The sequence below is a fragment of the Pleurodeles waltl genome, chromosome 5 (assembly GCF_031143425.1).
Source record: "Pleurodeles waltl isolate 20211129_DDA chromosome 5, aPleWal1.hap1.20221129, whole genome shotgun sequence".
Classification (NCBI taxonomy): domain Eukaryota; kingdom Metazoa; phylum Chordata; class Amphibia; order Caudata; family Salamandridae; genus Pleurodeles; species Pleurodeles waltl.
Window position 1 is genome coordinate 1,421,957,634 of NC_090444.1, and position 25,869 is coordinate 1,421,983,502.

At 45.1% G+C, this 25,869-nt stretch overlaps 1 protein-coding gene across 5 annotated transcripts in view; it reads left to right on the plus strand.

Annotated features, from left to right (window-relative positions):
* The window catches only part of ASRGL1 (asparaginase and isoaspartyl peptidase 1), a 180,360-nt gene extending 158,134 nt beyond the window's left edge, over positions 1-22,226 (plus strand). For all 5 annotated transcript variants that reach the window (XM_069235708.1, XM_069235707.1, XM_069235706.1 and 2 more), the window contains exons 6-7: positions 7,133-7,243; positions 21,718-22,226. In XM_069235708.1, coding sequence (XP_069091809.1) covers positions 7,133-7,243; positions 21,718-21,941 — 335 coding nt within the window. In that variant the 3' untranslated portion in view covers positions 21,942-22,226. The remainder of the gene's footprint in view (positions 1-7,132; positions 7,244-21,717) is intronic.
* The last annotated feature ends 3,643 nt before the right edge of the window (positions 22,227-25,869 follow it).

A 25,869-nucleotide genomic window follows, 5' to 3' on the forward strand; every position in this document is an offset into this window, starting at 1 on the left:
TGCTGTTTGTAGAATGGTCGTAGCATGTGGGGCTATGTATATGCACATGGTTTCTGAACTCCTGCCATCTAGTGTTGGGCTCAGACATTAAAACTTGTTTTTCCTCAAAGAATCTTTTGAGTCATAGGTTGCTGTGGGACTCTTCCCTTAGTGCACCCGGGCATGGACTCCTCACATAGGTTGTGTTTTTTTTTCTTCGGCCATCTGATTTTGACGTGTTCAGGAACTGCTATGCAATCAATGCTTTCTTCGTGACCTTCATGACCCTGACTGTTCTTTTCCTTGAGACTCGAGAATATTCACTCCAGGTGGTTCTTCCATGGGGTATATTAGTAATGTTTGAGCGACGTGACTGCTTCGACACACAAGCACAAGAAATCAGGCACTGAATAATCTGCCACAATATACATCTCTTGTCAGAACACCATCTGAGGGTCGACAAATACTTTGCAGACCTGTTAAGCAGACTGCATCAACAAGCACAGCCTGACTCTGGACCAGCATCACTTCCAAGGTATACTTGTGTACGTCTGGTAGCGAACGTGAACAAAGTACACCTCATGATGGAGATCATGAGGATAGTGGGGAGGGAGATGAGTCTCGCCTGCCCCCGCCCCCACTCGCACGAAACCTAGATACCTCCCCTGAAACTGGGTTTGGCTCACCTATTGGACCACTAGCAAAAGAGAGTGCATCGTTCGCAGTAGGGGTCCGATGGGCAGCTGAGAACCTGAATTTGTAGGTCCCCCCAGTCCAAACCCAAAAAAATTTCCCTATGGAAATTTTACAGTCTGGGCCAATCACGTCTCAGCCATTGCTCCCCTTTAATGAGACCATCACTGATACATTGGTCGACACTTGGCCAATCCCTGTAAGTGCCCACCAGTGAATAGGCAGGTGACTAGGTGCCACAGACTAGCTCCAGGTGACCCAGATTTTCTCACTAAAATCCTTATTACAGAGAGCCTTGTGATTCAAGCTTCAACCAGTACGGTGAACCTCAGTTCATTCCCCACAACTATTAAGTACAACAATTCCAATAAGATTGAGTAATTTGGCAAACACATGTTCTCATCTGCTAGCCTGGCCTTACGCTCAGTAATTGATATTTTATTGTTTTTTCTGGGACATAGCTAGCAAGATCTTGCTGGTGGTCCCGGAAGAGTTTAGGGCCTCTTTGGCTCAGGCAATTTATGATGGACAAGTTGAAGCCATATATGTGATTCGTGCTGGCCTAGATTCTACAGATTGCTTGCAAAGGTGGTTGCATCAGGGTTGTCCTCCGTGCAGATGTTTTCCACTTAATTTTCTCAAGAGGTACAAGCCTCTCTCATGGATATGCCCTTTCATGGCTCATACTATTTTGGTGAAAAGACTGATTTGGCTGTGGGGTGTTGCTCCTCTGCCAAGCAGTTATTGCATCAGTTGAGAAAATTAAAAGGCTATTCCAAGGGGCTAGCATATAGGCAGTCAGTGTCCTTCACCACTACAGCAGTTTACCTCAGTCCTTTTGAGGCCAAGGACGTGGATCTAGAAGCCATGTCAGCAAGGGTCACCAGTCCTCCCAGTCACATTTCCCTGCAGCAGTAGCCACAAAGTGTGCTTTGGCTTGTCCTTAGTGGCAGATACTCATCCTCTGGGGGACAGGATTCAGCACTTCCTCCCAGTGTGGCAATCCATTACGTACAAAAGATTGGTTTTACAAATCATTCAGCATGCCCTACCCTTTCTTTTTGCCCCACCAATTCTTACTCCGACATTGGAGAAACTTTCAATGGAGCAACTGTCCATTCTGTTAGAATTGTGAGTGTTACTTTCCAAGCGTGTTATCAAGAGGGTTCCGGACTTGGAAGAGGAAAAGGTTGTTACTCTCGCTGTTTCCTTGAGTCTATGAAGGGTGGGGTCTCTGACCTATTTTGGACCTTAGACCTCTGAATGCCTTTCTGCATAAGGACAAATTCAAAATGTTCACGCCAACGCAGACCCTGTCTGCTTTAAACTCTCTGTGATGTCCTTTGCCCTGTAGCACACATAGGGCCATATGTACAAACACTTTTTCCCATAGACACAGAATGGGGAAAAACCTTTGCTACATCTGGCCCATAGTCTTATACCCTTCCTGCAGTCCCAGAGACATTGACAGTGGTTCAGGGAAGGCCAGATGCATTTTCAGTTTTCTGTGCTCGCCTTTGGCCTCACCAGCGCCCCTTGAGTATTCACAAAATTGATGGTGGTGATCACAGCCCACCATTGGCTTTTAGGAAAGCTAGTTTTCCAATACATTGATAATTGGCTGAAGATGGCGGGCTTGATACTGTCAGTCATAGACCACCTCCAGATGGTGAACCTCCTGACATTGTTAGGGGTTCGTGATCAATGAGCAGAAGTCACAGAAGCTTTAATTCTTTGGAGCTATTCTGGATACACTGCAGCGCAGGGCTTTCTGTCTGTTGCAACGAGTCCAGGACATTTGGACTATGATCCTGATGTTTCAGCCTTGGTCCCAGGTCTTGTTATGAGCAGCCCTGAGGCTACTTGGCATTTTAGCTGCCTCCATCTCCCTTATTTATTACCCCATCCTTTAAAAGCCAAGCTGGAGATTTTATTTTGTTCTTTATGTCTTTGTCCCAGGAAAGCTTTAAGTGAACTCAAAGGTTTTCCCTTGGCCCATTCAGCCTTTCTGCATTTGCTGGGCCACCATCTTTGTGCAAATCACCTGTTAAGATGAAGTTTATAAAAGGTTTGACACACATTTTCTCCCAAACCGTTTGTGATGCCACAGTGGGACTTAAATTTATTTTTGACATGCGTGCGCCCTTTGAGTCAATCTATATCTTCGTGCTGCGTTTCCTCACTTTAAAGTCTATTTTCTTCAATGCAAATACTTCAGCTTGTCACAAGAGTAACTTTCTGGCATTGTCAGTCCAACTGCCCTACACTTCCTTATTCCAGACAAATTGGTGATGAGGACTTGGGCAGCCTGCCGCTATGCACTTCCACACACACATCATTATCCTACCAATGTATTTCACCTCCACCACCTCTTGAAAATGAAGGAGAGGCTTCATTGGTTGGATCCTAAAAGGGCTTTAAGCTTTTGTATGGATCGTACCAAAGATCACCAGATGGACAATCAAATTTGGGTGGAGTTCTTCGGTGCGAAGAAGGGGAAGGCTGTGCAGAAGAGGACCCCTTCAAGATGGCTAGTTGTCTGCATGGAGATGTGCAATGCACTACTCAGGAAGCAACCACTGGAACCTTGATAGCCCATTTCACCAGGTTAAGGATTTACACCCCTGTGTTGAAACACAGAGGGCTTGTTTTTTTAAATCTGCCAGGCTATTATGCAGGCATTGGTGCATATGTTTATGAATCACTACTATCATGAGCACCAGGTCAGGTGGGATGGACATTTCCCTACTCCACAGAACCTTCACCTGGGACAATAATGCTTTGGTATGTATTCACATGTTAGGAATCTGCAGTTTGAAGTATCCATTAGAAGAACAAGTTACTTGCATTCAGTAACTGTTTTTGTACTGAATACTCAGTCTAATCTCAGATTCCGCCACGCCCTTCCACGACTTGTGGAGTTGTGGAGCTTTTTAACATCTACACAGGTCCCAAATTAGGAATCACACTGATAGCAACAATTGTTCACTCTTCACATCTGAGGCAGCGGAAAGGAAAAATAAGAAACCGATGTCAGAACACAGGGGTGGTATTTCCAGGGTGCTCTATCACTTCCAGGGTAGTATGGAGCCACACTGCACCAAATAGTGGTGTGTTGGGAGCATTGCTGAAGAAAGGTGTTAAGATCCAGCCTGGCTCCTTGGAAATGTTCTAATGTAAAGAATCTGCATTTAAAGTATCCACCAGAATCGGTGTTCCTCTTCAAAGAATCTACCTGGTCAACACCACACACACAAATGAAACATTACTATGTGGACATACTAGTGCACCAGAGTGTATTAAGGACATTGTTTCAAACATCTGCATTATCTGCCCGCTAGCTATTGCTGGGAGGAAGTTGCTTTAAAGACAAAGCAAAACACGTATCTACAGCCATGCATGATACAAACAGAAAATATTACTTACTCTCGAAGTATCTGTACGATATTGTGTTGTTGATTCACATGCACCTACCTTCCTCCCCAGCAGCTGGCAGTAATAGCATGTTTTCTTAATTTCACATTTTTTGCAAACTTACAGTGCACATTTCAGTACTCATACTCTATACTCCACTTTCGCCTGGTGAGCGGAAAACAATCTAAGGCAGAGTCCATCCCCACCCATGCCCATTGTGGACTAAGGGAGAAATTGCACAACATCCCTTGATTTAAAGCTTCTTCAAAGAAAAACTAGCTGTGATGTCTGAACCCAACACTAGATGGCCGGAGTATGCAAAGCATGTGATTCTACAGCACTTCACACTACGAACAGATGCTTAGAGGGTACACAACATTTTCCTTCTGTGAGAAATCCCTGACTTGGCCTTTCGTAGCTTCACTCGAGTAGCAAAATATTCCTCAGAGAAATGCTTGTGTTACACGTGCAAAGCAAGATCAACAGTACAACTATGGACTAAAGATTGTCATTACTATCCCCAAGTCACGCTGGAGGGTAAAAAAAGAAAACTTCAGTGAGTAGAAAGACACAAAAATAAAGAAAGTCGAATGTAGGGATCAGGAGTTGTAGCAAAAGAAATGTTACATTAAAAACCGTGGGGAAAGAGAAAAAACAACGCTGATGAAATTAAATAACTGCAATTTTGTACAGTGGTATGGCAACCTAAAAAGGTTTTCTGCTAATAAGATAACAAGATGGAGCAGACAAACCGATGCAGAAGCAGATTTCGAATGAACATTATGCAAAAAGCAGCATTTTAACAGACTCATGCAAGGATTGATGGTTAGTGGGGGAGAGTGCTGATAAAGAGGAGGATTCTGTGTTTTCTTGGTACTGTATGAGAAGGCATCATCTCCACCCCAGCCTTGTGGACTAGAGGAATGACTAACTGGCGAGCAAATGCTGAGCAAAGGATTCTTAAGGGGGTGAACCTCTTGAAGTGGATTGAAGAAAAGCATGGCCTGATTCATGACTGGCTTTGTGACCCTTGCTCTGAATTTTTTTTTTTTGTGAACAGGAAGATTGGTGGGGTGGGTGGACATGTGATGTCCAAAAGGAAGGCCAATAACCATTCTGCCAGCTGTGTTCCTAATGGTTTGGAGTTGGTTGATAATGTATTAAGTAGATATTCATGGAACCTTAGATAGGCTAATAAATGGAGGATGTAATCAGTCACTGTCATGGTTTAACTACATCCGGTGGTAAGAGGGACAAGAAAATCTGTAAGTTTTGAAATCAATTTACCAATACAAATTTTGAGGAAAATCTTATTTTTTTGGTAAATTAACTATAATATCTAATTTGTTGATTGGTTATGCTGGAGGAGAGGTTAATCCAAAAGACATGGGCCCTCATTACAACATTGGTGGGCGGCAACCGCTGCACTCCCACGGTGGCCATTACGAGATCCCCGCTGGGCCGGCAGGAGGAAACCTAATTTCCGCCTGCCCGCCCAGCGGGGATGTCAGCCGCAACACAGGGAGCCGACTCCAAATGGAGCCAGCGGTGTTGCGACGGGTGCATTTGCACCCGTCACGCTTTTCACCGTCTGCTATGCAGACAGTGAAAAGCTCCATGAGGCCGTGGCAGGGAGCCCCTGCACTGCCCATGCCACAGGCATGGGCAGTGCAGGGGCCCCCAGGGGCCACGCGACTCCCCTTTACGCCAGCTTTTTCATGGTGGTTCCTACCGCCATGAAAAGGCTGGCGGGAGGGGGACTCGTAATCCCCTGGGCAGCAGGATTACAACCGCCGGGACCAACGTGGCGGTAAACCGCCAGTCCTGGTGGTGCGACCGCGGTGCTTCCGCCGTGGTTGTAATTAGCAGGATTGCACCGCCAGCCTGTTGGCAGTGCAATCGTCCGAACAGCCCTGGCTGTCTTTTACCGCCAGGGTTGTAATGAGGGCCATGGTCCACTAACTGTCGTAGCAGAGAGATTTAGGTCTCTCTAAAATAAGGACTTTAATTTTCTCCCCAAAAGGTTTATGAGAATTGTTAATCTGTTGGGCAAAGGCCACAAAATAGTCTTGAAATGTATGTTGTACAAGAGAATGGGTCAAGTCTGATAATCATTTGTGTGTGTCATTGGCGAAGCAATAAAACCAGACTTTGAGTGAATTGATCACTTATGCCGAGGGAGCCTTCTGCTGGAGTCATGGCTTAACCGGGTTGGCCTGCACATCCCGCACAGCACACTGTGATTGTTAAAATCAAGAGAAAGCTGTACAGCACCAGAAGCTGGGATTGCTAATGCGATAACAGACTGATCAAAGTAGCTGACTCTTGCATTACCTGAGGTAAGACCCAATTGGAAATCATCTTCTAGCTCTTTCTGATATTTTTCAAGCACCCATGTACAAAAATGCTACTTACGAGCCCTTTTTTGTGGATTGTTCTGAGGGACAACACGCCATTTTGGAAGCCGAAAAGAATGGGATTATTGAGCTTTTGAATGTAAAATATAGTCAGTGCTTGTGAATTGATACCGACGTTCCTGATAGGAGGTCTGGAAATAAAAGGAAATGTCAACATTTGTACACTTTCTCAAATAGAATGAAAAGAAGGCTAAGAATTGTGGCTAATCTGAGGAAAGGAAGAAGATGGGGAAAATATTAGTAAAAATTAAGCAAGGGCGATTGTCAAGAAAAATTTGTTGGGCACACTGCGCTGAACTTAGTTCCATTATGCGGCGGGATGCTTGTGAATACTGGTCATATGTGTCTCCTCCAGCAGGCAGTTGTCAAAACTCAGCCAATTGTTGGATAATACCTATGCCTACAAATTTCTGATGAGCACAGATTTGATTGCTTGCTCAGTGGAGTGAGTTGCTGGCTGCCACTTGGTTGTTCTCAATTGCCTTATAGTTACATCACTGTATTTATTATTATTATTTTTTTTGGAGTGGGGCAATTTATCGTTTCACGTGCTTAGTGTTTATATTCTTACAGAGAAATGTAATAAATTGTGAATAATAAATATTTGCGTGTGCTTTCCCTTTGTACAGGAAGTGGAGGTTATGCAGATAATTTGGTGGGTGCCTGTTCAACAACAGGGCACGGCGAGACTATTATGAAGGTGACTCTTGCCAGACTCGTTTTGTACCATATGGAACAAGGTATAATGTAATACATTTCTGCTGAATTTAAAGACGCCCTTAAAGTGAATATATAACGTTGGGTTTTATTGCAGTATTTGTTCTTCGGTGTTCACCCTCTTTCTATTTCTATAGTGTAGCATTGATTTCTTCGAGTTATGCCCATGGCATTTGATAGGCACAACAGTGCGACTGCTTCCTCTATAGAAGAACATGATAATCTAACCATTTTTGCTTACTTAATCGATGGTTGTATGATTAGTCCAAGGCTCTTTTAGATGGAATGCTCTCCTGCATTTTCTGACTTCATTGGGGACTCATCCTAAAATCTGTTAAACATTCAGCCTTCCCTAACTAGCGTTATCCAAGAACATCCCAATACTATTTGCTGTCTGTATCTGTTTGTACCTTAAAGTTGCCTAGTACTTTAATAGATCCTCGTAAGAACGTAACACTGTTTGCTGTAGTATGTGGAACGTAAGTGTGTATGATAAGAAGGGATTGAATTAAAGTACTCGATTATAAATAATGAAACATCCGGTTGTGTCACATCAGATTTTCAATTATTTGGCATGTGTATGTACGTTTGATTTTCAGTGATGGAATACAGTGGTCAGATGGTTCATAGCTCAGTGGTGGCCCGTCCTTTAGGGCGGAGGGACCACGCCCCCCCATCTTTTGCCCCTCATAAAGAGTGTCTGTCAGGCTGAACAAAGGTCAGCCTGACGGACACTCTCCATGTTCAGCTCAGGTAGCCAGGAGCAGACATGCACAATTTGCACACACTCCTGGCTGCCTGAGCTGAACCTTGCTGGGCTGAGGAGGTCACAGCTCCTATGGGCGTAACCTCCTCGGCTCAGCAAAGGTGCCTCGAGGCCCTCCCCTGGGTGACGAGGAAAGCGTCACCAATTGACACTCTCCCCGGGCGCTTCAGGTTTAAGCCCTGAAGTGCCCAGGGTGAGTGTCAATCAGTGGCACTTCGTCGCAGAGTGGGGTCAGCAGTCTCACTGACTCCATCCCACTCTGTGACGAGGCTGGGACTGCTGCCTTCCCTCATTGGCTGAACCAATGAGGCTGAGGGAAGGCAGCAGTCCCAACCCTCCTGGCACCTGTAGGCTAAAGGTAAGTGTGTGTGTGTGTGTGTGTGTGTGTGTGTGTGTGTGTGATGTTTTAAACTGAATGTTTGGTGCGTGCATGCGTGCATGTTTGAGTGTTCTGAGTGTTGTTAATGGATGTGCGTGCGTGCATGAGTGTGTGCGATCTTTTAACATGAATGTTTGGTGCGTGCGTGCATGTTTGAATGGTATGAGTGTTGTTAATGGATGTGCGTGCGTGCATGTCTGTGTGTGAAAGAATGAGTGTGTGTGTGTGTGTGTGTGTGTGTGTGTGTATCTCGCCCACCCCCCTCCCTCCTAAAGCTGCCGGCCGCCACTGTCATTTGAAAAACAAAAGATCTGTGTTTACGATTCATACCTGTTGAAACCTTTGACTGACAGATGCTGTTAAAAAAATCTCCATTAGGTGCATTAACTCTCATTCGATAATATGGCATGCAGGATATGCACATTTTTGCATTAGGCGTCCGTTATAAGAACATGTGCTAGAGACTGCACATTGATATATGCACTCAGTAAATTAGCCCACTCAACTATCTCAAAAGGTTGGGAATATGTTATCTGCAGGTTACATACAAAGTCTCCTAATTTTCTGCTATATTTTATTTTCTCTGTTTTCTTCTTTTATCATTGTACTTTGTTTTGTTGCTTATCCTTCTTGGCCAACGCTTTACCTAGATTTTTGTAAACAGTAGCTAATATGGAGAGAGGTCTATAAGAAGTTATATTCTTATGGTCCTGCCTGGGAGTAGACACCAAGACTATCAAAGCCTTGCTAGCCATTGAGGCCACAGCAAATAGCACTGCCAATTGCAGGGCTAGCTGATCCACAAATCTGGTCTCACAATTCCTTTGGTAGGCCACCCAAGCCAGATGGCTCCCAAGCTGTCAGTTCCAGGATGCTTTATTGATTTCTTTGGCAGAAAATGGTTGCTCCATAGCTGACCGTTAATCAAGGGACCGCTGCTTCAGGGCAGCCCGATTGGAGAAGTCTGTTAGATCAGAATGAGCGCATTTGTCATTCCTTTGATAAACTATAGTTGTAAGGTACATATTAACTCCCTACCGAGAGAGGCAGACACTGCTCTGGCATTCCAGAATTATTGTTATGGGTTTGACATTAGTGTCTGATTTCATCAGTCAAACGAGTAGCGTGCTCTGCCTATCCCCCCTCAATGGGTGACCTCCCCACAATTCAAGTATAATCTAGGCAGCATAGTCTTTGCATTAGGGTTGCATGCTCCTCCCTAGCCTGCCAAAGAGAATTCCTCTTTGTAGGTTCCTGTATTATTTCTCACTTCAGACCAGTCACTGCATTCAGTTCATGCTCTGTAATTTTGCGGACACCGACCATTGCTATGATACAGTGACCTCTTATCGCACCCATACGGGCTTCACATCAACCAGGAAGGAGGAAGTCTTCCTGAAATGGTGCTATCTTGGAAGTGTCTGTCTATAGTATATACTAAAGTGCAAAATGCAGAGTCCTCCAAAGCACTACTTTATAGTCACCACAGGTATATTGGGGTACATTGTTTGCCCAAGCTTATCATCGTCAACAAAGGATTATGATCCAAAATCATTTTACCCAGATTCTCTGATGTGCATACAAGTTCCTGTGGATATACAGCAAGCATTTTGTAGCCTAGTTTTGTGTAGGTCATGGGCTGGTGAGTCAAAGTAATAATCAGTAATTGCAGAGTTCCTTCAGAGTGAGGAATCCAGTAGAGCCAGGCTGACCAGCCACTCATTCAAAGCTGCCATGCTAGTTGAGGAGGCAGCTGTCTAGTTATTAAGTCATAGAACTCTGGGGTTGCAAAGTATTAGCAGCATATACTGTGCCACAGCACCATCAGAATGTCATCCATTTCCTTTCTACCAAAAATCCTGCCTTATCTGTTAAGACAACTCCTGTCACAACAGGAACTCAAGGGCAAGCCCACATCATCACACTCATAGCATAAGAAGAGAGGCCAGTAAAATAAAACTTCCTTCGCCTATGCCATTGTAATCTCTCCCTTTTGCTACCCCTCATGGTGGGATTCTTGCAGGAACGCTACATGAACCCATTTGTGAATGAGGTGGGAATAAGTGTTGAATCTTTTGCTTACTGAGCTCATGCCTGGCAAGTTTCATGTGATAATCTTATATTTATTAAATAATCTCAAGTTGGTACTGTGTATGCTGATGTCCCCGTATCGACACAGTCACCCCGTGAAGCATGTTGGATTATGGCTATCTTCCCCTCACAACTCATCTCCCCCAGAAATAACAAGTCGTAATAAACAAGTAATGTTATACCATCTGAACCTGCGGTTATCAACCCTTAACATGTCCCTCCAGCACACTGTAACAAGTGCTGCAGGTACTTTCCACTCATGAAGCCTAAATAAGCAACTACTGTACAACCCCTCCTGTCCCTTAATAGCGGCATCGAGAAGATGGGGGTGTATTCAGTTGCGATATTACTACCTGCTATCCAGCTCATAATTACATCTCTGAGAAAATTCATGACATATCAAAGCAATATGCACGGGCAAGAGTAAGTAATACATTATACCTTACCAGCTCTTCTAAGCCCCAGTGCTGCAGACCTGACTGAGTGTATATATATCAAGACACTACATAAAAATCACAACAGGTAAGGAGTTCACAATGTCACTCTTCCTTCATCAGATCAGTCTTCTGCTGATATGGAGTGACCATAGAAACCCTTGCTCATTGCTCTGTCTCAGCCAATGTAAACCTATTTCCCCATTTGTCCAGCTAAGAGTCTTTAGTTGTTGTTGATCTTGCTATCTCACATAATGCGGCTTCTTTATAATATTCATCTGCTTCTGTTTGCTTTGGTGAAGGATCAGCAGTCCTAGCAGTTCTTCCTTTCTTGTGTTGCTGATGTGGATTTTTAGATCATAGTTGTTGCGGAGGTCTCATGTCCCTCGACCACCCATACCATTCAACCCAGTTTCGGACAGCCATGTGCTCAGTGAAAAAAAGGCATACTGACACACCATAATTTTTAGGCAAGAAAGAGAAATACATATTTCAGTCCCATCTCATGTAATTTGTTCTTCTCCTGTGAAAGGAGATCCAGTGATGATGTGCCGATAAAGAATAATCAGGAAATATTTTCACTTTACTATTGTCTACCTTGAATCAGCCCATCCTCCTGGCTTCTTGTAATATAAGACCCCTTTCCTGAAATAGCAATTTTACTACTGCTGGCCTAGCGACAACCCCGGTGTTGAGTGTCTTGGCAGAATATGAAGAGCCCGTTCAATTGAATAAAAGAGAGAAAACCTCTAGGGGAACACCAGTGACGGTGGACATTTATTTTTACCATTTCTTGACCTTCTGATAAATACTTCTGCTTGCAAATTTCTCACCTTTTGAATATTCCACAGGCATCATGCTGAATCTGGAAAATGCTTAACAGTATCCCTGTGTGCTGGTAGGTGGCATTGTGTCTCTTCCCACTGATGGTGCGATGTCACTTATAAGCACCATGCATTCATACAGGTATCTGATCTTTTCTTTCCATTCTACCATATACAGATCCAGAGCTAACCCTTGTCTTTTTGAGGCTGTTTTTGCCATATCTTTTACTTAATAATCTAGTGTGCTAGGGAAAATGTCACCCCCTAAAACTACAGGCTTCAAATCCTATAGGGAAAGTCTCAAGCAAATGTATGTGACAGATCCCCATCAGGTTTGTCTTTGGTGCCTAGAGTCAAAACATGACTCCAAGGCAAGCAATGAGTGCGCTTTGTTGAACCCCAAGGCCATCCGGCAACGCAAAGCCAAACTGTTGCCAAGCACCAGAAAAGGTTGAAGAGGGGACCCTACTCCCAAGGTCGTTCCTGTCACCGATCTTCATCACACTTGAAATCTCCGGGTAAGTTGAAGAAGAAACATAAAAAGTCCATGTGGGACTTAGACACTTCCCACTATCCTCAGCTTCCAGAGTTGTTAGAAATGGGGTCTCTAGTTGGCAGTTGTTTGCAGTCTGTCCAAATAGATACCCTCACTCTATTCAAGGTAAGGGAGTCACACAGCTAAGATAACCCCTGCTCACCCCTATGGTAGCTTGGCTCAAACAGTCAAGCTTATCTCAGAAGCATTGTGTAAAATAATTGTGTACACACACACACACAGTAACACAGTGAAAACACTACAAAAAGACTCCACACTAGTTTCCGAAAATAGCCACTATTTATCTGAATAAAACATAACCAAACCCACAAACATCCAACATACACAAGTAAAGAGATCATATTTTAAAAGTTGAAAGGAGTCTTAATCCATAGGAATCAATTGTATCTTTTTAACACATAGTACCTGGATTAAGCAAAGAGAGTGTAGTATCCAGAAATCTGAGGCATGAGCATTGGTCTTCCTATAAAGATGCCACTTTGGGGGGAATGTTCTGTCACACCAGAAGGGCAGGGTCCGGCTTCCACACCCAGCACAGTCTTTACTCCATGCTTGGAGATTATGGTGGTCATTCTGACCCTGGCGGTCTTTGACCGCCAGGGCGGAGGACCGCGGGAGCACCGCCGACAGGCCGGCGGTGCTCCAATGGGGATTACCGCCGCGGTCGGACCGGCACCACTGGCGGGGTCCCGCCAGTGTACCGCCGCCCCATTGAATCCTCCGCGGCGGCGCAGCTTGCTGCACCGCCGCGGGGATTCCGACCCCCCCCTACCGCCATCCAGATCCCGGCGGTCGGACCGCCGAGATCCGGATGGCGGTAGGGGGGGTCGCGGGGCCCCTGGGGGCCCCTGCAGTGCCCATGCCACTGGCATGGGCATTGCAGGGGCCCCCGTAAGAGGGCCCCTACATGTATTTCACTGTCTGCTGCGCAGACAGTGAAATACGCGACGGGTGCAACTGCACCCGTCGCACAGCTTCCACTCCGCCGGCTCGATTCCGAGCCGGCTTCATCGTGGAAGCCTCTTTCCCGCTGGGCTGGCTGGCGGTCTGAAGGCGACCGCCCGCCAGCCCAGCGGGAAAGTCAGAATTACCGCCGCGGTCTTTCGACCGCGGAACGGTAACCTGACGGCGGGACTTTGGCGGGCGGCCTCCGCCGCCCGCCAAGGTCAGAATGAGGGCCTAAGTGGCTGCAGTTGACTGCTTATGGTCTCTCTATCTCTAGGTTGTCCATGTCATCTTGGAAGCCAGGCATCCTTCAACAAAATCAGTATACTCCTGTCATTTGGAAAAATTTGTTAGCTGGTGAAGTGACCGACAAATTGACAAACATCGCACCACACTGTCCAAAGTGGTGGTTATTTGTGTTATGTCTTTAGCCCAGCATGGCCTTGCTCTGGGTACGATTAAAGGGTACTTGGCAGCTCTTTCAGCTTTTTGCAGTAGCTGTACCAGCCTTCTTTGTTTCAGTCACCTGTTGCATTGCTTCCTTGAAAGCTCTAAAAGGGATTTTTCCAACTTCTCTGTTCATTATGCCCCAGTGGGACTTAAATTTGTTCCTTACTTTTCTGACGTGTTCCTCTTTTTAACCGCTGCAAAGCTGTCCACTATGGCTTCTGAGCCTCAAGACAGTCTTTCTTATCACCATAACATTTGCGTGGTGGGTGAATGAGCTAGAAGCCATGTCTGTCAACCCTCCATACATTATGCTTTACCCAGACTAACTGGTCCTGAGAACACGGGCCTCTTTTTTTTCTCAAAACTAGTGGCCCCATTTCATGTACGGCAAAACATCACTCTGCCAACTTTCTTCATTCCGCCTCACTGTAGGAAAGTACCATCTTGCCTATCATGTTACCCCCATTTTTACTGTATGTATGTTTGTTTTTGCCCGTGTCACTGGGATCCTGCTAGCCAGGACCCCAGTGCTCATAAAGTATGCCCTGTATGTGTTCCCTGTGCGGTGCCTAACTGTATCACTGAGGCTCTGCTAATCAGAACCTCAGTGTTTATGCTCTCTCTGCATTTAAAAATTGTCACTGCAGGCTAGTGACCAGTGACTAGTTTTACCAATTCTCATTGGCACACTGGAACACCCTTATAATTCCCTAGTATATGGTACCTATGTACCCAGGGTATTGGTGTTCCAGGAGATCCCTATGGGCTGCAGCATTTCTTTTGCCACCCATAGGGAGCTCAGACAATTCTTACACAGGACTGCCACTGCAGCCTGAGTGAAATAACGTCCACGTTATTTCATAGCCATTTTACACTGCACTTAAGTAGCTTATAAGTCACCCATGTGTCTAACCCTCACTTGGTGAAGGTTAGGTGCAAAGTTACTTAGTGTGTGGGTACCCTGGCACTAGCCAAGGTGCCCCCTCATTGTTCAGGGCAAATTCCCTGGACTTTGTGAGTACAGGGACACCATTACACGTGTGCACTACATATAGGTCAATACCTATATATGGCGTCACAATGGTAACTCCGAACATGGCCATGTAACATGTCTAGGATCATGGGATTGTCACCCCAATACCATTCTGTATACCATTGGGGTGACAATTCCATGCATCCCCGGGTCTCCAGCATAGAGCCCGGGTACTGCCAAAACTAACTTTCCGGTGTTTTCACAGCAGCTACTGCTGCTGCCAACCCTCAGACAGGTTTCTGCCCCCCTGGGGCCTGGGCAGCCCAGTCGCAGGAAGGCAGAACAATGGATTTCCTCTGAGAGAGGGTGTTACACCCTCTCCCTTTGGAAATAGGTGTGAAGGGCCTGGGAGGAGTAGCCTCTCCTGGCCTCTGGAAATGCTTTGAAGGGCGCAGATGGTGCCGCCCTTGCATAAGCCAGTCTACACCGGTTCAGGGATCCCCCCAGCCCTGCTCTGGCGCGAAACTGGACAAAGGAAAGGGGAGGGACCACTCCCCTGACGCCCAGAGCTCTTCCAGTGTGTCCCAGACCTCTGCCATGTTTGATGCGGAGGTGTGAGGGCAAAATGGACAGCTCTGAGTGGACAGTGGCAGCAGGTGACGTCAGAGACACCTCCTGATAGGTGCTTACCTTTCTCTGTAGCCAAACCTCCTCTGTGGGCTATTTAGGGTCTCTCCTGTGGGTATCTCACCAGATAACAAATACAAGAGCTCACCAGAGTTTCTCTGCACTTCCCTCTTCGACTTCTGCCAAGGATCGACCGCTGCCTGCTCCAGGACGCCTGCATAACCGCAACAATGTAGCAAGAAGACTGCCAGCAACATTGTAGCACCTCATCCTGCCGGCTTTCTCAACTGTTTATTGGTTGTGCAGGCTCTGAGGGCTGTCTGTCTTCACCCTGCACTGGAAGCCAAGACGAAATCTACTGTAGGTCGACAGAATCTTCCCCCTGCAAACGCAGGCACCAAACTTCTGCAGCCCCTGTCCTCTCGGTCCCCTCTCATCCTGACGAGCGTGGTCCCTGGAACACAGGAGCTGGGTCCAAATGTCTTCCACAGTCCAGTGGCCCTTCTGTCCAAATTTTGTGGAGGTAAGTCCTTGCCTCCCCACGCGAGACAGTAATCCTGCGTACTGCATGAGCTGCAGCTGCTCGGGCTTCTGTGCACTCTTGCAAGACTTCCTTCGTGCACAGCCTAGCCCAGGTCCCCAGCACCCCGTCCTGCATTGCCCAACTCGCTGAGTTGGACTCCGACTTCATGGGACTCACTTTTGTTGTGCTGAGTCGACTGCCATCCTCAGATCTTCTAAGCACCTGTTAAGGTGCTTCTGCGGGTGCTGCCTTCTTCTGCTTGGGCTCTCTGTGTTGCTGAGCGCCCCCTCTGTCTCCTCCTCCAAGGGGCAACGTCCTGGTCCTTCCTGGGCCCTGGCAGCACCCAAAATCCTCAGCCGCGACTCTTGCAGCTAGCAAGGCGTGTTTGTGGTCTTTCTGCGTGGAAAAAACTCTGCATCCCCCAGCATGCCGTGGGACATCTTCTGACTGAAGGAGAAGTTCCAGGCACCTTCCGTTGTTGCAGAATCTTAAGCTTCTTCCACCCGGAGGCAGCCCATTTGCACATTCATCTGGGGTTTAGTGGGCTCCTGCCCCCCTCCCCCTCGGACACTTGCGTGACTCTTGGACTTGGTCCCCTTCCTTTACAGGTCCTCAGGTCTAGGAATCCGTCATTAGTGCTTTGCAGTCAGTTGTTGTCCTTGCAGAATCCCCTATCTCGACTTTACTGTCTTTCTGGGGTAGTACGGTAACTTTACTCCTACTTTTCAGGGTCTTGGGGTGGGGTATCTTGGACACCCTTAGTGTTTTCTTACACTCCCAGCGACCCTCTACACGCTACACTAGGCCTGGGGTCCATTCATGGTTTGCATTCCACTTTTGGAGTATATGGTTTATGTTGCCCCTAGGCCTATTTCTCCCTATTGCATTCTATTGTGTTCTACAGTGTTTGCACTACTTTTCTAAGTGTTTACTTACCTGATTTGGTTTGTCTGTGTATATTTTGTGTATATTACTTACCTCCTAAGGGAGTATATCCTCTGAGATACTTTTGGCATATTGTCACTAAAATAAAGTGCCTTTATTTTTAGTAACTCTGAGTATTGTGTTTTCTTATGATATAGTGCTAAGTGATATAATTGGTATAGTAGGAGCTTTGCCTGTCTCCTAGTTCAGCCTAAGTTGCTCTGCTGTAGCTACCTCTATCAGCCTAAGCTGCTAGAACACCTCTAATCTACTAATAAGGGATAACTGGACCTGGCACAAGGTGTAAGTACCACAAGGTACCCACTATAAGCCAGGCCAGCCTCCTACACTCACCCCTCTGAGAAAGAGGAGAAACTCCATTGGTTGGATCCTGAAAGAGCGCTTAGCTTTTACATCTATCATATCGGAGGACATTGGGGGTGATTCTGACCGCGGCGGACGGCGGTCGCCGCCCGCCAAGCGGTTCCCGCCGAAAGACCGCAGCGGTCATTCTGGCTTTCCCACTGGGCTGGCGGGCGACCGCCGAAAGTCCGCCCGCCAGCCCAGCGGGAAACACCCTTCCCACGAGGAAGCCGGCTCAGAATGGAGCCGGCGGAGTGGGAAAGTGCGACGGGTGCAGTTGCACCCGTCGCGAATTTCAGTGTCTGCAAAGCAGACACTGAAATTCTTTGTGGGGCCCTGTTACGGGGGCCCCTGCAGTGCCCATGCCATTGGCATGGGCACTGCAGGGGCCCCCAGGGGCCCCACGACACCCCATACCGCCATCCTGTTCATGGCGGGTGAACCGCCAGGAACAGGATGGCGGTATGGGCTGTCAGAATCCCCATGGCGGCGCAGCAAGCTGCGCCGCCATGGCGGATTCCCATGGGCAGCGGAAAGTCGGCGGTACACCGCCGGCTTTCCGCTTCTGGCCGCGGCTGTACCGCCGCGGTCAGAATGCCCGGCGGAGCACCGCCAGCCTGTTGGCGGTGCTACCGCCAACCTCCGCCATGGCGGTAATTACCGCCAGGGTCAGAATGACCCCCATTGTGTGTACATTCAGCACTTTTTAGGATTAGCTGGAGCAAAGAATGGCACAGGAGTGAAGAAGTCCATCTCTCAGTGGTTTGTGCTTTGCATTAATATCTGGCATGCACTGGCCAAGAAGCAGCCTTCTGAAAGTTTGGGAGCTCATTCCACCAGAGCCAAAGCCGGTACCACTCTGTTGACATGCACAGCGCCCATTTTTGATATTTTCTAGTCTGCTACGTGGGTGTTGCTCTAGGCGCTAATCGGTACTGCCTGAACAGCCAGGTCCTTGGAGATTGTCTTTTTGCACACATGATGCTTCAAGAGTTTTTAGTTTGAGTCCGTTCACAGACCCGCTACCTGTGAGGTTATATTTGAGTATTTATTTAAAAGGCGAGGAATCTATGCTCAAAGTTTCTATCAGAAGAACAAGTTACTTACTTTCGGTAACGCTCATTCTGGTAGATTCTGTAACTGCAGATTAGTCCCTGACCTTCGTTACCCTCTCCATTATTTTAATGTGCTCTTTACCACCGAAGAAGGTCCCAGACTCAGAGACCTGCACACTGCTTGACACCAAAATGTGTTTGTGGACTGTGCATCTGGAGGCAAGGACTGCTTAGAAAGCAACTGATTTCAGGTTGCATGGTTTTAACTTATGTGCCATTTAGTGCATTCAGAGTTTGCTGGTAGTTGTCTTTAGCTTTTACTGTGGAAGCATGTTTGAAAACCATCATTTTGTCCAAAATACCTATACATAAGATAGTATGGAGTGATTGATGCTCAGTAAAAAGGGCACATTGCACAAGTCACTAATGGTGTAATTTATGGCACCTTTTTTAATATTGATGTAGTAGCTTGCAGTTATCTACCTAGTACCACCCATATTATTGTAGTTAATTTCTCCTCCCAACCACGTGTTTTATATCGTTTAAGTCACTGTTGTGTAGTGAAAAATAACTGCTAAACTACCAGTAAGAGCATAGTGGCATATTACAGCGGCTTCACAGAACCTTGTGTAACTTACAAGTTAATTTGAAATCTGGGCTGTCAAGCTATATTTTGGAGATTTTGTTGCACAAAATGCAGTGCTATAAAACCCATATTTCAGAGGGAACCATGACATATGGGAAATATTTCACGGTTGCCTGTGAAATACGTGATTCATCACCTAATGACAGCCCTCAAACCACTATGCAGAGCTTTGACATTGTCAGGACTTGCGCCATGGAAGCCCAAATTAGGCATAAAGGTTATTAAAATAATGCAGCAAAAAAGGTAATTGTGCAACACGTTCTTTGGCAGTATTCTTTTTTCTGTTTGTAATAAAAACAACTGTTAGAAATGGGATCCTTGGTTGACAGTCATGTTACCCCCTGTTCAAGCAAGGACCCTCACTCTAGTCAGGGTAAAAGAGAATCACCCTCAGCTAACCCCTGTTTACCCCCTTGGTAGCTTGGCAGAGCAGTAGGCTTAACTTCAGAGTGTTAGGTGTAAAGTATTTGTACCAACGCACACAGTAACTTAATGAAAACACTACAAAATGACACAACACAGGTCTAGTAAAATAGGAGATATTTATCTAAGCAAAACGAGATAAAAACGACAAAAATCCACAATACACAAGTCAAGTTATCAATTAAAAATCAAAAAGAGTCTTTAAGTAGTTTTAAACACACACTAACGTTGTCAGCGTGAAAAAGTACCTTGGGCGTGTCAAAAATAACCCCGTACGGGTGAGTGCGTGTCAGAAAGGGCTTGCGAGACGTTGATTCCACTCACGAGCTGGACCGTGCGTCGTTTCTCCTTTCTCCGGGTCAGGGTAAGTTTTTTCTTCTCTCCGCAGGAGAACAATGCGTTGATCCGGTCAGCACTCTCGCGTCCAGGCAGGCCTTGCGTTGGTTTTCCACGCACAGCGGTACTTGAGTCAGATATCCAGCCGAAAACCCCACAGCGCGGGTTGTGATGTCCCAGCCTCCGTTGGCGGAGGTGCGTGTCGTTTCTCCTGCTCTGTGCATCGATTCTTCGGTTGCGTTCCTTGCGAGTGTTGTTTCTCAGCTGCAGAGCAGGTGGTGTGCTGTTTTTTCAGCAGCAGATTGGAGTTGCGTCAATCTTTTCCCTGCACGGCACTCTGTGCGTGGATTTCCTTGTCTTTAGGCTGCCAGCTTCTCCTTTCAGGGTCCCAGGAACTGGATGGGCACCACAGGGCAGAGTAGGAGTCTCTCCAGAGACTCCAGGTGCTGGCAGGGAGAAGTCTTTGCTGTCCCCGAGACTTCAAACAACAGGAGGCAAGCTCTAAATCAAGCCCTTGGAGATTTCTTCTGAAGATGGAAGGCACACAAAGTCCAGCCTTTGCCCTCTTACTCTGGCAGAAGCAGCAACTGCAGGATAGCTCCACAAAGCAGTCACAGGCAGGGCAGCTCTTCTTCCTCAGCTCTTCTCCAGGCACGGTTCCTCTTGCTTCCAGCAGTGTTTCTCTAAAGTCTGTGGTTTTGGATGCCCTTCCTATACCCAGTTTCTCCTTTGAAGTAGGCCTACTTCAAAGTAAAGTCTCTTTTGAATGTGAAATCCTGCCTTGCCCAGGCCAGGCCCCAGACACTCACCAGGGGGTTGGAGACTGCATTGTGTGAGGGGCGTAAGAGACCACTCCTCCCCTCCCTCCTAGCACAGATGGCTCATCAAGAAATGCTAGCTTACACCCCTGCTCCCTTTGTGTCACTGTCTAGTGTGAGGTGCAACCAGCCCAGCTGTCAAACTGACCCAGACAGGGAATCCACAAACAGGCAGAGTCACAGAAATGGTATAAGCAAGAAAATGCTCACTTTCTAAAAGTGGCATTTTCAAACACACAATCTCAAAATCAACTTTTCTAAAAGATGTATTTTTAGATTGTGAGCTCAGAGAACACATGTCCATCCGCTCCCAAAGGGAATCTACACTTTAATCATATTTAAAGGTAGCCCCCATGTTAACCTATGAGAGGGACAGGCCTTGCAACAGTGAAAAACATTTAGCTAGATTTCACTGTCAGGGCATATAAAACACATTACTATATGTCCTACCTTTACCATACGCTGCACCCTGCCCTTGGGGCTACTTAGGGCCTACCTTAGAGGTGTCTGACATGTAAGAAAAGGGAAGGTTTAGGCTTGGCAAGTGGGTACACTTGCCAAGTCGAATTTACAGTTAAAACTGCACACACACACACTGCAATGGCAGGTCTGAGACATGATTACAGAGCTACTTATGTGGGTGGCACAACCAGTGCTGCAGGCCCACTAGTAGCATTTGATTTACAGGCCCTGGCACCTCTAGTGCACTTTACTAGGGACTTACTAGTAGACCAAATATGTCAATCATGGATAAGCCAAATACATACACATTTTGTAAAGAAGCACTTGCACTTTAGCACTGGTTAGCAGTGATAAAGTGCCCAGAGTAACAAAAACAGTAAAATCAGAGTCCAGCACACATCAACAACCTGGGGAACAGAGGCAAAAATTTAAGGGAATCCACACCAAGGATGAAAAGTCTAACAACAACATTTTAGTGAAATCAGCAAACTTTGCAAATTGTGTGGCAGATGCAGTAAATCCATCATTATGTGGTAAATGCTGCTGCCACAGACTCTCCTAAATCCACTGATCCTCTCTATTGTCCATTGTTTTATTTTATTATTTATTATATAAAGCTAAACAAAGAGTAAAGCATCCAATTCCATTTTCAAGTTATATGCTGCATGTAATCTAAAAAGAAATAACAGATATCATGTATAATATGGTCCTATATGGCCATCTCAGGGACATTTACAAACCACTGAGCCTTGGCAGTATTTTATCATATTGTACAGTTACCTATTATATACTCTCTCTTTATACATATGTCCAAATCCAGTTTCACTGCGTTAAAAAATAATTTAGCATTGACATAAATGATGTAATCAAATAAATACAGCAATTCCTTTTTTTGTGTTTAGGAATGTCCCCAGAAGATGCTGCAGATACAGCATTAAACTGCATGAAGACAAGAGTGGATGGCTTGGGAGGTGTCATCGTTGTTAACAATTCAGGAGACTGGACAGCAACATTTACCACCAATCAGATGTCCTGGGCAGCAGTGAAGGATGATGTGTTGCAATGTGGTGTTGATCATGGTGAAAACGAGACTGTTCCTGTTAGTGATGCACTTATCCCTTCTTAGTTCTTGGCTGGCAATCATCTCTGTGTAATTAAATGTGCTAGAGAATCCTACTGCACAGAAATGCCCGTATGCTGTATTTTTCAACAAGTGAAATTCGAAGTTTTTACAAATCATTCCTTAATATCTGGTTCGTTGGGAACAGACGTGTACATTTATTGTTCTAATCTTGATGCATTAGCATGTAGGTGCCGTCACTTAGGTTTAACTGCTGTTTAATTCAATGCAAGGATGACAAGTGAGATGTAACTGTTCAGTTTATGAATAATAAACATATTACATAGTGCACATCCTTTCAGATGTTGCTTTCTTGATTTTAAGTGGGATTTAACCCAGTTGTAGTAGACTTCTTCAGTAAACAACATAGATGTCTGTAGGTGGTTATGATTTTACTGGTTTCTCATTGTAATGTGGGAACAAATATCTTTGTCTAGCACAATTTTCCCATATTGTGCTCCCTGACATACCTCCAATCCTTCTAAACACTGAATAGCAGATGTTACTATCACACAGTGCAATAGCACTGTACATACTGACCTCGGAATGATAGAAGGCTTACTTTGGTCTTGCATGAATTTGTACTTGTGACTTGTAGGTTATAACAGACAGTTTTTTTTGTTTTGCTTAGCGATCTTGCCATAGGCAGCTTTGTTTTTATTGTCCTTAAACTTAAAATGCTTCAGTTAGGGAAAATGTAGCTGACCACCCCACACAGTACAAGATTGGTGACTTGGCTACTTATGCTTTCTCTGTGAATGCACTATACTTGAGCAAGAAATGTATAGAGTGTTTACTTTAGTCAGTGCAACCATCCCTCAAGTCAAAGTTGTTTAGCCAAGTATCCACAAGACCTTTAAGGGTACCAGGATAATTGTTAGACCCAAGATAAAGTTTATTTTCTTTCATCTGTCATACTAATTGGTGTTGCGTCTTCTTTTTATTTGACCAATAACTGCAATACATCTCAGGTATAGGAGAGTGAGGTTATGGATGAGGCAAGGTGAGATTTGTGCAAGGTCTGTTTATGGCATTTCTTACTGCTTCAATTTGATTGTGCTGCAAGTGAAATCTGTTAATTTAGTTTATAATAAAAGGAAACACTCATCTAGAAAATGTTGTTCACAACTATTGGGGCGAGGCCTCTATCTTGATGTCATTTTGGACTGAGCTCCCACAAATTTAAACAACCTAGTGATTTAAAGTAAAAGCTGGTCTTTGTGGAAAAAGTATGGGCTTATCATCGGTAGCTTCGAAAAAGAAGACATGGTTCCATCAAATAAAATGCATGCGCAGTATTTAAGAGCACCAAAAATTAATACATTAGATGCAATTTCTTAGCCAATTTAGTGAAAAGTAATAAAATGATATAAATGATGCTACTAAATTTGGTTAAGTTTTAGAAGTTACGATTTAAAAAGAAAAAGTGCAAATAATTTATCATCAGTAGGTGGTGATATATTAGAACCTAATTAATCTCTTTGGCAGCTCAGGAATATAGCAAGGTCTTATTAAGGCTATTGACTGCTCAGGTACTGTGGTAGACCGACATGAGTCACTTTGTGTTCGCTTCTGTCAACAATTTTTTTTTAAACTTAAAAACGTGTTTGAAGGTCAAAATACTTCAGTGGGTCTGGGGGATGATGTAGCTTCATGAGGATGGGTACCTTCTTTTTGCAATCCTGCAGTAGCTTTGACATGGTCCTAAAATGCTCAAGTGTGGACAAACCTGGAAAAGGTGTATGTTATGGTTGCATCTTTCTCAGGTATACTTGGCACTTTGCCCTGGTTCCTCAGAGGTCAACAAAAACTTAAGTCCCAATATTACTGAAAGTTGAGTAACTGCTTCGTGGGTACTCTAGTTGTCTCAAAACTTTCATTAACTTGTCTTTCAAAAAAGGCAGCTGTTCTCTGTGGGAGACAGACTTGTTAAACACTCTTTTCAGGACCAAAGCCCTGTCCCTACAAGTGTTGCTGATTTACCCCAGGTGATCACAGCATACTCTGTTTTTAGTTTCTGTCCCTTCTTCCCAGCGCTTGGAAAAGAGTCCACAGAAACAGGTCCTTTTGGACCTAAAGGGTCTGGCTTTTCTTGCCATAAGAATAGCTCCTAAAAGAAAGAATCATTGGAGACCAGATAATTGTAACTCCATAGTCCACTACCAGGGATCCAGTACTTCACGCAGCAGTCTTTGGTTCTGTTTTACGGAGGATCCCCGCTTCAATGTGGTAGCAGCATAAATGTATAATGTAAACTCACTAGTGATTGGTGATTTTTAGCTACAGCTTACATTGGGAAATCCTTGTAAATTTCAACCTATATTTTCAACATTTCCTTTTAGGTCTAAATAATTGCACGAAGTAGTATTACTTAATTTTCCAAAATGACATCAGAAAGACTCAGCCAATTCAGATTTCCTGAGCTGAGGAGATTCTAAGAAAAGTTCTCTGCAGATATACCCAGAAGCTTCCACACAGAGAAAACTGGTATTAAAAAACGTTTATGGAACCAAGAAGTTAACAAGACTCCTAAAATTACACATGTGGCATTAGTACTAAAAACCCAAGTTCACCAAAGATTTATATTTCTACTATTAAGGAATGCAAGAATTACCCTTTTAACAGATTTCAGTTATTAAAGTGGGGCTTTTCATCCCTGCAAAATGTCCTGATATATGAATTGCTACAACCCCACACTGAATGCAATTCTGATGTCTCTGCTACCCTTTAAGACATGGACATTGTGAAAATTGACATGCCCGTGTCGCAAATATGGACATTGTGTAACATGGCTTTGCTGTTTTTTAATAATATATGATTATGAACTCTGAGGTGACTTGCAGTATCCTTATGATGCACGGCAGGGGATAATTTATTCCTTATAATACATGGTCACACCATCACCCATGGTAATTCATGTGGAAGAGATATGATGCTTGCAAATGTGAAGAATAAAAGTAGAATCTCAGGTGCAACACACTTGAAACAGTTAGATATTTGTTGAAGAAAGATACTAGAATCAGTTTAATTCAAGTCAGATAAAAGAAAGGCTGTGGCTTAAACTTTGTAGGTGCATGTAGAGCAATTCTGTTTTTCCTATGATGATCTGAAGCAGTGCAAAAAAATATTTTTTTGCCATAAATACCTAATTACTGCTTGATACTGTGTACAAAAAACAAAGCATCTTACTATGTCACTGTCTGTTCTAACTAACTTTTCTTTTGTTAAAGAATATTACTGGCTACTGGCTATCCCATGCTACAGGGTGATGGGAAATTGAATTTAGTGTTTTTTGTTTTTAAATCAAGTAGATGTTCTCTGGAGGTGAACTAAATTGGCCTGTTAGGAAATGTAAAGGAATATTTTTGTAAAAATGACTTGTGAGGCTCACCTAATCCCTGACATCTGAGGAAGACTCTGCACTATAAAGTGCATTACGTGTCTCCGCAGCATGGGTTGCTGGCTGTGCTTTACCAGTGCTAAGGACTTGATCCTCCATCAGGCACTGGGCCCCTGGACGTGGCTCACCTAATCTCGGACACCTGAAGAGGATTCAGGGTTTTAAAGCATTTAATGTGCCCACCCCCAGCGTGGTTTGCTGGCTGTGCTTGACCTTGGCTAAGGACTTCATCTTCCATCAGGCAATGGGCCCCTGGAGGCAGCTCACCTAATCTCGACACCTGAGTATGACTCATCCCTATAAAGTGCGTTACGCACCTCTGCAGCATGGGATGCGCCCAGGCTGTGCCAAGCCCGGGCCAAGAGCAGGTCCATCTGTGTCTGTCTGCAACCAGACGAGGCCGGGCAACCCTTCTGACTCTGAAGTCCAGGTCGCTCCCTTGTTGATAGAGGATCCTAGCGAGGATCTATTTTTCAATCTGCTTTGATACACACTTATGGGTAAGCGCATAGTGGTTGGTGGGCCGGCTGTCCC